At 27.1% G+C, this 15,039-nt stretch overlaps 1 protein-coding gene across 1 annotated transcript; it reads right to left on the bottom strand.

Annotated features, from left to right (window-relative positions):
- LOC113551499 (nuclease-sensitive element-binding protein 1-like) lies at positions 1-4,548 on the bottom strand. Its single transcript, XM_026953768.1, has 8 exons — positions 4,343-4,548; positions 3,290-3,353; positions 3,047-3,080; positions 2,128-2,362; positions 1,903-2,042; positions 1,088-1,243; positions 733-873; positions 1-517 (listed from the first exon to the last, which is right to left on the bottom strand). Exons 1-8 carry the CDS (start codon positions 4,413-4,415, stop codon positions 470-472), a joined length of 891 nt encoding a protein of 296 aa, XP_026809569.1. The 5' UTR covers positions 4,416-4,548; the 3' UTR covers positions 1-469.
- Between the last annotated feature and the right edge of the window lie 10,491 nt (positions 4,549-15,039).

Below are 15,039 nucleotides of genomic sequence, written 5' to 3'. Positions count from 1 at the left end.
TATATACGAAATTATACAAATATATATTTCGTTTTTCCTCCAATTACTCATGCACACATTGCTTGTCTAAAATATAGTATTATTCAATATTTTTATTGTATTCAACACATTTATGTTTCATAAAAAAATTATTTTTTTTCTTTGTGATAATTATAAAAAAAAAAAAAGTAAATAGGAAAAATTATCATGCAAAATACTTTAAAGATGTACGATTTACAGATTAAGATCAAGCAAGATAACCGACAATCCAGGTCTTGTTTGGATTGTAATAGAAGAGTTAATACATATCAAAAGATGTAGGGCAATCAAAAAAACCAAATTGATTATTGTAGAACTTGTTAGAGTCATAATCGTGGCGAGTGGAACAAATAAAACGTCCGAGATTAGATACATGAAAAACACAAATGCGTAAGAGAAAATTAAAACAAGATTCTATGATAAATATACTGTTTGCGACTTAATCTGATGTTTAAGCATGGCTACTATCATCCAGTTCCAATGCTTCGCCTCCAAAATTCTGAAAACAAAAGTAAAACTATACATAAATTTGTGAAATGTAAACAGAAGTTTATCAAAAAAAATATTTCTATCTATTCAATTCACATGTTATCTTTATAATGTGAATACAAATTAAGTAACCCATAATTTAATTAAAATATAGATCTCAAATATTCTATAATATTTAAATATATAGTAAATTTAACTTTTTTAAATTAATTATGTATAAATTACTTTTTGTTTGGATTCATTGTCACTTTGGCTGTTGGCTCTTGGAGGACCATCACTTCTCGCTCTAGAACGATTATTGCGGCGGCGATAGCGAGGACGGGGTCTATTTGCTCCATTTTCATCACTTTGGTTATATTCATTGTCCTTATATAGTATATTAAATTAATTTAAAAATGCACTAATAATATAATTTCAATTAAATTTAAGTTTCTTTCAGTTTTGTTAAATAAATATACATTAAAATGTATGAATATCAATTTTTATAACCTTTTGATTTATACATTAGTTAGTTCTAAATTTATTTAAAAATATAATTTTCTTATAAAGAATAGATTTTTTTCTCAATAAATAATTTTACCTGGTTTTCATCTTGATATGGTCTTCTAGGTGGACCTCCTGTTCCACGGCTCCCTCTAAATCCACTGCCTCGTCTAAAGAAACGCCTGGGAGCACCCATCCCACGACCTCTGCCTCTACCAGGAGGTGAACTATCATATCCATAGTTATCTCCACCCTAAAATCAAAACATGTAATTAATGTAGTTTTTTAGTTTCAGACACTATATTAAATTTGGTATAAATATATATAATTAATTTATCACTTTTAATTACACATAATAATCCTATTCACATTGCCATGTTAATAGAACTGTGATAAAATAATAATGTTTGAACTCCTTTCTGTGCATTGTCATTTATTTTCAAAATCAATAAATAAATAAATAAATGTATCTGTTTTTTAAAGTGTTTGGTTTTGTAATTTTGAACAAGTTAAATAGACTTTGAATTCTTTAATTAGGCTGAAAAATCCTTGTATCTTGCAATTCATTAAATTATAACATAAGCAATGAAATAACTTGAATATACTTTTCATCATATTATGTAGAAATATAATTACAAAAATCCTTTAATAAGAGCTATGCATCTCACACTAAGTCAGCAAATCTAAAAAACTAAGCAGCCCTGAATATTATATTATATCCTAGTAAATATTCAATATATATGTTAGATTTATAATTTTAAGATTGTAAAAATTGAAACTAGATACTTCAATAATGAAATAATAAATCAATAATTCACAAGACCTAAATAATTTACATCATACTATATATATTTATTTATAAATAGAAATAATAAGCATTTTATTAATTATTATGCTATTAATAGTTCTTACATTGTAATCACCACCTTCTCCTCTATTTGGTGGTGGACCTCTTCTATTTCCACGATAGCTATTATACCAATTTTGTTGACGCGGCTGGCGGTAACGTCTTGGTTGTTCTCCTACTTCATTTTCAGTTTCTTCCTTGTCACCTATACAATATGATTTTAAAAATCATATAATGAAGGAATTAGTTAAAAATAAATGATTATATACATTAATAATATTGGTACATACCACTTGGACTACCATCTCTTGGACGGGTATTAGGACGGCGTCCATAAAACCACTGGCGATAGTTATTTCTTCGTCTTTCAGCTGCATAAGGTGATCCCTTAACAGCTTCACCGTCTGGACCAGTAACATTTGCTGCTTCATGACCTTTTTCGCCTTCAACAACGTCAAATTCTACGGTTTCTCCGTCACCAACACTGCGTACAATTTTTTTTGGATTGTTCTTGATTATAGCAGACTAGAATTAGAGTATATATTTGAGAAAACATTTTTATGATTATACTTCAAACCTAATTTTATAAATAATATCATATAGTTAAGACAATATAAAAAATAGAAAACTTAAACCTGATAGCAATACATAGTTATTAAATAACTAAAATCAAAATAACATTCATCAATATTTTGATCTAATACTACAATGCCTTTTGGTTTTATAAGAAAACACTGATCACTAATTAAAATAATTAAATATAATTTGCGGAGTACTTTTTGTAGTCAACACTAATTTGGATTTAAATAAAAATAGGTATTGATGAATTGTTTAAGTAGTATAATATATTTAGGAACTGTAAATTTGTATAAAATTATAATTTGAACATTCGCAACAAAAAATAAATAAAATATTCATGAATTGTGTAGATTGAGATTAAGTTGTAAAATATTTTAAAATTTATATTAAAAGGTATATGGATGATTTGAAAATTGTATATTCTAGTTATGTTTTTTAATCATTCAGATACACCTGTGTAAATATATTTATATTCTATACACTGATAAAACAGTACATGTTTATTATAATAAATTAGTAGAAGGTAAATTGTACAATTTAGTGTATCTTTACTGTATTTTTTGCACATTTTTAGTTTTATAAATAATAATATAATAATAATTCATATATAATTCATAATTATGTAATTACCTGGTGTACAAATATATCTTCTTTTGTATCATTACTAAAAATAACATAACACAAATAATTATTAAATGTATTTTCTATGTATCATTAACCAAACAAGTATAAATACATTAAAGTTTTTAATGTATAAATTTAATTTAGATATGTTCATAAAGTTTTATAAATAATTATGAAAATTTTAATAAAAAAATAGAATAACCCAAATTCTTGTGTTTTTTTGATCAAAGCATCAACAATCTCACTTACCGGTTAATAAACCCATAACCGCTTTTGACGTTGAACCATTTAACTACGCCGGTGACTTTCACAGCTAAAATAAAACATATAAAATGACCAACTTTAATATAAGAACGAAGAATTGCGCGATTGTTGGTTAAAAAAGTTCAAAATATGTCGTAAATACGACCTAAGTGTCGGAGGTTATTAATTGATGAAGGGGGAGGGGGCACTGAATATTATTTGCGCATTTATTTATGGACGAAACAATTTTTAGTCCCGTCCACTATCCGTCATAATAATGAGCGATCCGGCTAAAAATACGCAGAGCGTCATCATTTATCGGTTCCCGAGATGAGGGTATGTTGTCGGGTGCTATTTATTATTATTATTATTATCATCATCATAATCATCATCAACATCGTCATTATCAACATTACGACACATTACGACAACAAAGGTAATAGATATAACAACGACCGCGTACATTCGTAATAGGTATGAAAACTTTCATCTGTCAATCATAGTGGCAAGCACCATCAATAACCCGACCACCGGTGATATTGGCGGCAGTGGCCGGATCGAGGTGTGGGTGGAGGTTCGCATGTCCGGAGACACGATGTCGATGCGCGGCGTGTGTACGATATAATAATATTACTAGACGAAAACGACAACAAACACCGAACGCTAAACTACTATTGATTTCAAACTTTATTGAAGTCGTCACTTCAAAGTTCAGACGCTTCCGTTAGCGCGGGGGATGTGCACGCGACGCGCGTTACGGCGTATACCGCGCGGCGTGCAGCCATATCGGCGATCGGCGGGCGGCGAGCAGACAAACAAAAACAAACAACAATCATCCCGGGACGCGCGTCGGCAAGTAGGGGGGAGGGCTAAGAACGACGATTTCGCGTCCAGCGAAAAAACGCGTCCCGCGACAACCGCCGCGGCGACATAACGCGCGCTTCGGACAAAGCACGTGAATCGTACGTGTCGCCTCCTAATCGTCAATGGCGACGACGACCGTTGTGCGTGGGACGATTGACCCCCCCGCGGAGAGCGTGCGCGCGGTGGCTTACTCACATATGACCGGCTTTTGGGCCACGGGCTTCTGCGGCGGCCGTTCCGTCCTCCTCTCGCCGACTTGTTCCGCCATTTAGTTGTTAAAACGACGGCGGCCCGAACTATGATCTTAAAGATGGAAAAAAATTACCCCAACGCAAACTCCTGCCTGATGTTCACCTTCTCTGTCGTTGTACTCCACTGGCTGGATGGCGGTCGGCGGTGGCTGCTGGCCCGCCGCGCCGAGCCGACGGTGCCGGCCGCCGCCGACTGCGCACGACGCGCAACGGGCACAGGTACGGTCGGTCGATGGATGCGCGACCAGCGTGTTTTCGCATGACGTCACAGTGCGTAACGTCATACTCGTTATCGCGCGGCGAGTTACAGGCGCGTGTGTGCGGCCGCGGGGCAGGGCGATAACGATTGTCGACGGCCGCGCCGCAACGGGCGTCCGCCACCGTTGTACCTTGTGATCTCGTGCCGCGACCACGGTGCCGATAGACGAGAGGGCGCGGGCGCGAGTATTGTTTTTTTTTTCAAAGCCTAAACAAGATGGTCGTCGTCGGCCTCCTCTGCCGGCGACGGCTCAACGGAATCATGGAACAAACGAGTTTGTTTATTATGTAGCCGCGTTTCGAACGATCAAACCTACGATGATGCATAATACATACAATAATATTATAAATGTATCCGAAATCGTATGCCCGAGTGGCGAGTAGGTATCTGCCATCTGATTTGTTTAATATTCAAGCCATACTACACTAATACGGCTACACACTACTAGTTGTGCACTTATTACTATTGTCTATTAAGTATTATTGTAATAATTCATCACTCCTAACTATAATTAATATGATCATAAATTAAAATGTAATGATAAGTAGCTACTTTTACCTATTTGGCATTTGCGATGAATTATTTTCATTGTGATGAGTAAAAAACGATTATAAATATATGATTTTCATATTTAAATTTTTTTACAGCTCATAATCGTTCGATTAAGCGTAGATAGGTATAATTGCAGTCTACTTATCCTTAATACCAAACTATATAAAAAAAAAAAAAAAAAAGTGGAGTACCGCTTTGATGAACTTGTGTCACTAGGTGTCAAATGGGTCACTGTGATGAATTTATTACATTTGAATTTAATGATATATTATCATTGTACATTCGTGCATGAAAAACGACTCTGAGCGGAGACCGTCGTTATCCTTTGTCAATAGACAATAAGTATATTTCATGTTATGTATTTTATATTATCGCTATTAGGTAGAGTAATTTATTTTGCTATTAGTAATACCAATAATACCGTTGATACGTTGAATTAATTTTTCCGAAACATTGCATTTGAAAATGAAGAAATTCGTAGAATATTTTTGCAAACACCATAAACTCAATAAGTACCTATACCTGGATTGTGCAGTATTCTAAATTATAAAATAAATTAATAACGCATATCAATGTACCTATGTAAAATGGCCATGGGCCATGGCGGCATGGCCAACGTTTAGTATAAAAAATGGACTCAATTCAATATAACCGAAAAATAAAACAGGATATTGGCTCTGCTGCATAGTAGGTATAGATGTCATTATGTCAAAGTGTTATTGTGTCGAGCAGACCCTCGTCACACAGTCGTCATTGTAATTGGTGAATTAATTTTGAATTCAATAATAACATCAGATTTGATAAATATTTGCTACGTTAATAACACACGTTAATACAATTAAATCAAATTTATGACAAAAAAATACGATCCATCAGCTTATTTATTTATTATCTACGTTTGGAAACAATCTCACAACTTAAAAAATATTTTTCATTTAAAATATATAAACATTAAACAACAAATATGAAATTTTATTAGTGAAAACGAGACGTTATTGCCTTCCGAGACCAAGATTTTACTCTACCTATTAAATGATTATATGAGAATCGGTGAACATTAAAACCAAGTCTAAAAGTTTATACTTATTTCTATGAAGACATTTTTTATGCACTAGCTGTGTATTATCCAACTTTGTCTGGGTTAAAATGAATCTATTTTTCTATCATTTTCTGTTTTGTTTCATTTGAAATAAATAATATAAAAAACGTCAAAAACCAAACAAATGATTAATCTTATGATTCTATTTTACTATTCCTATTATTTTATGTTTTAATAATAGACATATTTTTTATGTAAACTTAATAAACGCACAAAAAACTAGGGACGTTAAGATTCAATAAATGCTTAAAAACTAACAAAAATTCAATATTGTTAGATTGGTATTCATCGTTATTATATTATATTCACATTTAGCTATTACATCCAAAATATATCTAAATTTAAAAAAGCAAATCATAAAGGTAATCATTGTAATTCTATTTATGAGATATTTAGTGTATTTAATTTTAAGATTTTATATGCCATAATTTTTATACTACCTACCTAATAATAATAGGAATATATTTTTTACAAAAACAAAAAATTATTCGATTTTCGTGAGCCAAAACTAAATTCTTATATGAATGTGAGCTATATAGTATACTTGTATATACTATATGTCTATAAATATTATATACAATCTAATAACTATACCCAGGGGTTGAAAAAATAATGTAAGTCTAGATAGGTACGCTCCGAACATCAAGAATCTATTGATTTAACCTGTATGAAAAACTCCACAATAGCTTTCCAGAAGATAAACAAAGAAACATTAATTTTTGTGTGTATATAGAGTAATATTATATTGTCATTATAGTAAACCTTTCCCCTTTCCGAGACGTTGTATGAAAATATTAATTTATATAAAAAAAATTTTTTATACATACTTGGAATAATTATAATTTGTATAGGTAATCTCATAATAGCTTTAATTTGATACAAAAAATCATGGTTTTTCGTATAATAAAATATTTTGTATGCTACTCCTATTCAAAAAAAAAAAAAAAAATCATATTTAAACTATAAGTCTATAACAACATATACTATTATTTTATAAAAAATAGAAATTTAAAAATGTTTAACTTATTTATATTATAATGAATAGGTAACTTAAAATATTTATTTATTTCAAATTATTATTTAAATTTTATATAAATTAAAATAAATATATACTTGACTCTGCAGGTTCACTAGGTTCTCTTAATATTAAATTATTTTTAATTTTAAGTTATAATATAATACATATTATATATTATATGTATACTCGTATTATACATTATTATTTATAATAAAGAGAAAAAACAAATGTAATGGCAGGGTAAGGCGCTGTTGAGCATTGTTTGCGTTATTGAGAAAATTTTTTCGCTGTTAGAAATACATTTTTATGTTGTTGATAATATTATAATAATGATATTACGGATGAGGAGGTTGGTGAAGTGGTTCGAAAATTATATTTTTTAAAAACCACTATGCTTTAATTTTGTGGAAATCATGTGTATGATAGTGGAGTGATTTCAAATTTTAAATATTACATATTAAATTATTGTACCAGTTATATGTATTATTTTAAATATTATTTATGTAAGATTTTTTGGTCAAAACATATTCATTTTTGCAACGTTTATTATTTATATTGTTATATTAATATATTTTTAGTAGGTATAATGTATATTTATATAAATTATAAAGAATGATATTTTTACATTTAGAGTAGTTGTAAATGTGACTTGTGAATCGGCTGTGATAGAGGGATAGATGGAATTTAATGCGTTGTTGGTAAAGGCCATGTTGCATAAAAAAAATTATGCAAAACCGTACATGTGTATAAGTATTTAAATTCTCACGATTCCGCAAATTTAGGGAATCATTCTCTACTGGGTATAAGCTAGTTATTTTATAATTTTCTATGTGCTACTCCATACCTATATTTTACCTATATCATACTTTATACATCAAATGTGGTCAGGTGAGTCTTGAATTTACGACTCAATGTTTAATTAACAGGAGCATTTTACACAAAAATGTTTTGAATATATTTTAATATGGACTATTTGTTATTTTTCCTATCATACAATTAAATAAGAAAAAAATCGTATTGTACAAAAGCACCAAAATTCTAGGTTTCTATCAGTCTATCACCACCCACGACCACCAGTGTACTTGTACTACGATTAATATATGTGTTGTATATACTCGATATATCTATTAACCGTGCAGCTTGTAACTTCATTCCAGATGTCAGATATCAAATTTAGAACTTTAGACATTTTATATATTATATAGTATAGTCTTATTACACTATTATGTATAATTAAAAGTTACCTATATATTAGCCAGTAGCCACAATCGAAATAGCTATTATATCGTATTCAATTGAGATAAGGTTTATAATTATCTGCAACTATATGTACCTACATATTATTATTTTAACATTATAATATATTATCATGATGTAAAGTGTTAAGTGTACCTATTGGCTTTTAATCTATTATATCATATACAGTTATTACTTATTATCTATACTAGTTATATGACATAATGATGTTTTTTTTTATTCTTATATTTATTGCGGCTAAGCATTATAATATTGCAGGTTAACGTTGAATAAGAATGATCTAATTGGATTAATCATAATTCATAAGCGTAAACAATTATTGTCTACTATTTATTATAATTATCTCGAGATAATTTTTCAACCATTCTAATATTCATATAGGTACCTAAAATAAAAATAGGTATAATAATATTCAAATTTAATATAATGCAAATAGGTCCTACCTATGTTAGTATATATAATCATGATAAATTACAATTGAGTTAGTCAATATATAAGTTTTTACTCATGGTTCTTTATAGTCATATATATACCATTATAAGAAAATAAGTGATATCATTATTGTAAATCGTTTAATGGTAACTTGTAGCACTGTATCAACTTATTGAACATTTTTGAATTTTAATGACTAAATATAGCCCAACACAGGACCAATGACTATATTATAGTAAATACAGAATACAGTTTTATAAAATAGAAGCGCTATTATGGTATCTAAGCATTAAAATATGTAGGTAACCATGGATAACGAAGATATTATTTTGTTAATAATTTTTCTAAATAAGAAAAAAGTGCCAACATGATGTATATGTTTCTAACATTGTAATACACAATATTACTTATACATGTGTATTCGTGAGTATAATATTATGTGAATATATAACTATGTTCTACATACATATTAGATAAGTATACCTTGTACCGAGATATAAGTACTGATATTAATAATATTATAATAAATAATAAAATAAGTTATACCTACATACAAAATATCAATGTATTTATTATTTGAAAAAATTAATAATTATATTTAATTAATTAAAAAAATAACACTAACGTTTTTACGATTTTTAATTACTCAACTTTTGTAAATATAATAATTTGTTTAGGGCACATATAATATTAAAATGTAAAATACAAATTATGCTAACAAACACAACGTATTAAAATAATTGCTTCCACGTGTAATATCTTCAAATTATGTAAATAAAAAGCTTTAATTCTATTACAAATAGTTTTTGGGAAAATGAGTGTTTGGGTACCTACATTTAAAAGAATAATCGCCTTGTATAATTACTGAACATTTTATATTATAATAATAGATAATACACATTATTTTGCATATTTTAATATGCAGATACAAGGCAATTGCTCATTATTTGGTAAACTAAACTTTTTTGAAAATATATTTATTGTATGATATGATGTTATTGAAAAACAATATTTAAAAAAAAATGTTATCATTATCATTTATACGTTTTTTTATTATTTTGATTTTTGAATGATAAGCTACATTTTACTTTACACATAATGTGACGCAGAATCTTATTTGGAATATTTTGATAGGTGCATAAAATCCGTATTCAAACTAGTATTTATCGCCTATAGTTATAGATACATTTAAGTAATTAATTTTCAAAATATTTAGATAAATTTTAAATTATTTATGGGCATTTTAAATTTTAAATAATTAATATATATCTTACACATACATGATAGCTATCATGTATTAAAATATTAAAATATTAAAAATGTATGGACATTATTTTTTTATATTTTGATGTTTAAAGTTTAATAAAATTTGTGAAATTCACAAACATTGACAAATTATTTTTTAATTGAAAGTTATTAAAATGTTTAATTTTTATAGGTAAGGTTTGAAAATTTAATTCGTGGTTCCTCATAAATGGAACAGACTGATACCCAAAAATCTATAGAAATACACTTATTATAAATATTTGTTCAAATTTGAATGAATTTGATGTTTAAAGGTTTAAACGATGAATAACGATTTTAGTTATTTTATCGTAATTAATGAAAAAAAATTATTCGTAGGTACTTGAAACATTTACTTCATGTATCTAACAATAGTCAACAATGAATTGGATCGGTGCGTAGACGGTAGGGTATAAAATCAACACTCACACTAATGTGCATTTACTACGCACACAACGACAATGCGTAACAGAGAAAAAACAGAAATTGCCTACCTATAACTGCTTAATTACGGCCGGTACCCAATCATCTTAAGTGGTTGAAGGTTTACCTACGTACGCTCGAGGAGTCGCTGAGGTGCATCAATCTTACCATGGGGCATTGATTAATTTTAATAAAAAGTTATGATTAGTCTTTAGACATCTGTCTTCGAAAGAGCAGCGATTTAGCGTATCCATGACTGATTTATAAAAATGTCTGAGATGATCAATTTTTAATAGGAGTTTAAGAAGCGCTTCTGCACTCGTTCAACTAAGATTATTTCAATTCGAAGATTTGGATTCAAAATAATCGAGCCATAACCAAGAATTTATTGTACAAAAGCAGACTAAAGAATTATTAAACAAGGTACTGAGTTGAAATTTTTAGTGTGGCGACGTAAGAAACCAAAAAGTCTTACAAGTTATATAGTTAATATGAAGTTTGAAAGATAGTGAAGATGTATATATCTATATTATATATATATTATACTTAAATCCTTTACTTCAGACACTCGATTTAAAGGTGAGTCATTAAACAGGAAATGAGGAAAATACAATCGAAGGGATTCCGTGATTTAGATAATGATATAACTTTACACTTATTCAAGTTTGGAGAAATGCCTGCAATAACATAACATCAATATCAACGAGCTATTGAACGATGATTGTAGAACGTCGAAATCAGTAGGTATTGAAAGTTATACGGGAGAACAGCTCCCAGAGCTGAATTTAAACAAAAAAACAAAATTGATTCTCATTTTATTCCTCCCCCCCTTTTTTAATAGTATCTACCTACTGAGAATATTTTGAACCCCTCTCTCTAAAATACTAACTACTTATATCCAATTTGGTACAAGAAATCACCCTCAAAGTTAAAGCATACAGGTATGTTTTTTTTACTGTTTAAAAGGTGGCGAAATATATAAAACAATATAATAGGTATATAAATAAATAAACACACATATCGTGTACACATTAGGTAATTAACATAATATGTAGTTGTAAAATCAATACATTTATCGATTTTCTCAGAAAATAAGACCCCAAATAACAAAATCTGTTCTTCAGTTTCGGTAATTTACCCTGCTAAATGAAAATCTAGCAAAAATAACTATTTTTTTTAACTATGAAAAATTGAATAATTTTTTTTGAAAATTTTTAATCTCATATTTTGTATTTACTTGATAATCTCATTTTAATGAGCAATCAACCAACTTTTTGGCTATAATAGTTTTGGAGAAAAATTAAAAAATAGAAATTTTGGGACTGTTCACATCGATGTTTTTATGGATTCAAATTGTTATACCGCTTGAATGTGATATCAGATCTCTTTCATTCATATTTTATGTTAAAGCTACCTCAATTATCCACCTACTCATTACAACTGAGTTATATTTTTATAATTTTCCTATTTAACAAAAATTCTTGAAGTTTTAAAAATTCACTTATTTCATTTCAATTACCATACTTATTTGATTAAAAATCAAGAAAGTAAAAATTACTGTATACTTTAACTTTTAATGTTTTACCAAACTTCTAGGTAATATCTGTATGAATAGATTATTTAAATTTATATTAGATACCTACCTTTTAAGATAATATACTATTTATTAAGTAATTATTGTGTTAGTAATTTAAAAGAATATGTAATATATGTAAGGACTACCTATTGATAAATATTTGTAGATTGTAGTATAGATCTTATATTGATAAAATTATCAAATATAAATTATAATTACTTTAATATACTTAATTTATTTACTTATATCTTTAATCATAGTATTAAAATGAAACAATTAAAAAAACTTTGTACATACCTATTGGCTATTACCTTTATAAGTAAAAATAGGTTATGTATAGACTATAATTAAATAAATACTAATTTCAATCATATAATTCTTTATTTTAGAAATTAAAACATAATTATGATAACGCAAGTATAATAATTTTTATAGCACTGCTATTGTACATAAATAAAAGAAATAATGTATCAGGTATTTTGATTATAAATTGTAATCTATTTAAATAATTTAAAAGAATATAATTCAACGACCATAATTCTACACAGAATAAATATACAAAATTGTAATTAGTATTTACTATTACCTATTTTGATTTCTATTGATATGAATGTGATGAAAATAAGTGTATGAGACAATAATTTATAACCAATAAAAATCTTTTAATTGAAAATAATTATAATTTATATTTTTTTTAAATATTTTATTGGTTTATTCAATATGTGTTCTAAATCATATTTACAGTATTCACATTGGATATAATTAATAATAGTATAAGTTTTAGATTACATTTAACAAATAATGAAATAAGTTTATTATTACCTATCATAAATCAGAATGGTAATTTATTATTTCTAAGTATACATATATTTTTTTTAAGGACATTTATACTTCTCATTCTCCTCAATTACCAAACATTTAGATTATTATAACAAATTTAAAATATTCAATAGAAACCAAGGATAAAAAATAAAATATTATTTATTTGAGTAACTGTAATTTTTGATATACCTTCTAGTCTACCACACAATACTAATTTATAGATAATATAATGAAATTTAAAAAGAACTTGTTGACATGGAAATAAATCACAATGGAACTAAAATTAACATATTTTTACATACTAACAACATTTATAATAGTATAATAGAATTATTAATTGAAATTAATTTATTACTTTATGATACCATTAAGTTTCCATAAACCAATATAGAATATATTGTATATTATTTTATTTTATAAAATAATTATGCAAGATCATAATATGAAATAAATGTTCCATTAAAATTAGTTCTACAAAGAGATCATGCCAATATGAATATTTGCATCATATTTTGTATTTTAAAATTTTAAAAAGAAAGCACTTACATTGTAATTTAAATAATTAGATAAATGGTAACAAATAACAACTAGCTCTTAAAACAATTAATTTATTATAGTATAGATAAATCGATAATGTTCAGAGAACATACCACACAACAATTATCACAAACACATAATGGTTATAAGGGTTAATAAATTTCACGGTTATGTATGAAATAAGTGTATACAGTTTTTGTACACTAAGGTAAAAGCATTGGGTTTTAATAAATTATTCAAAAAGGTAATAGAAATATTTTTACTTGAGCACTGGTATTTTATAAATTAAAAATAATATTATGCTTTTAAGTTAATCAGCTTAGGGCAAAAAATGTATATTATTAATGTACTTTCCAAAGTTTAAATTTTTGCATACAATCAATTTAAACATTTTAAACTAAAGAAGTTAACATTTCATTTAAATCTTCAACAAATTAATATAGAACATAATATGTTAATTGATATACACATCATAGTTAAAGTTACAATAAGACATTAGGACATAAGCATAAGTAATAATGGTCTGTAATCAATAAGTCATTAATAAATAAAATATGCAGCTTTAATTTAGTATCTGAATATATAGATAAATTATTAAGAACTAGTATTTCATAAATGCAAAGTTAGGATTAACTACTTTATGTCTGTCATGAGATTTAAAAATATTTATAGTGAAAATTCACTGCAACATATTTTATTTATATATTAAATAAACACAAATTCTGCTGACATAAAATCCAATAACATTATTATTAGATATATTAATTTTGTACCATTAAGACACATAAAAATTCAATTGACATAAGTTACATCATTAAAGTGAAAACATTATTTTATCTAAAATTTATTTAGTTAAATAATGGTGTGTACAATAATTACATAACCTAAATAATTTAATATTTTTATTTAATTGAAACAGATAAAACATGTTTTGATCACAGATACAAAAAAAATAATAATAATAATAATTCATAAAAATAATAATAACAAATAATGATTAAAATAGAAGATAAATTAACTAAAACTGCCAACTGAAAATAAGTTGATATACTAGGAAACATAAAGATAGTTTATATTAAAAGTCCAAACAATTATCAGATCATCACATTACAAAAAAAAAAACAAAATTACTAAAAAATAACAAAATTTAAACTTAACATATACTATGTGATGAATTAACAATTACATAATTAAATATGAATCTAGAGATTATAATAGGAAATTAAAATATCAAAAGGACCATGCTCGAAAAAGACATATATTTTGTTTAATAAATCCAATAGATTTTAATGAGTTACGAAAAATTATATTTATATTTAAAATTATTTATTTAGTTATTTTAATATTTCTAAACTAATGATTTATAATTTTAACTTCAACTA

The sequence above is a fragment of the Rhopalosiphum maidis genome, chromosome 2, assembly GCF_003676215.2.
Source record: "Rhopalosiphum maidis isolate BTI-1 chromosome 2, ASM367621v3, whole genome shotgun sequence".
In the NCBI taxonomy this organism is placed as follows: Eukaryota; Metazoa; Arthropoda; class Insecta; order Hemiptera; family Aphididae; genus Rhopalosiphum; species Rhopalosiphum maidis.
Note: the sequence above shows the minus strand (reverse complement) of the source record. Positions and strands in the feature narration are given on the sequence as shown.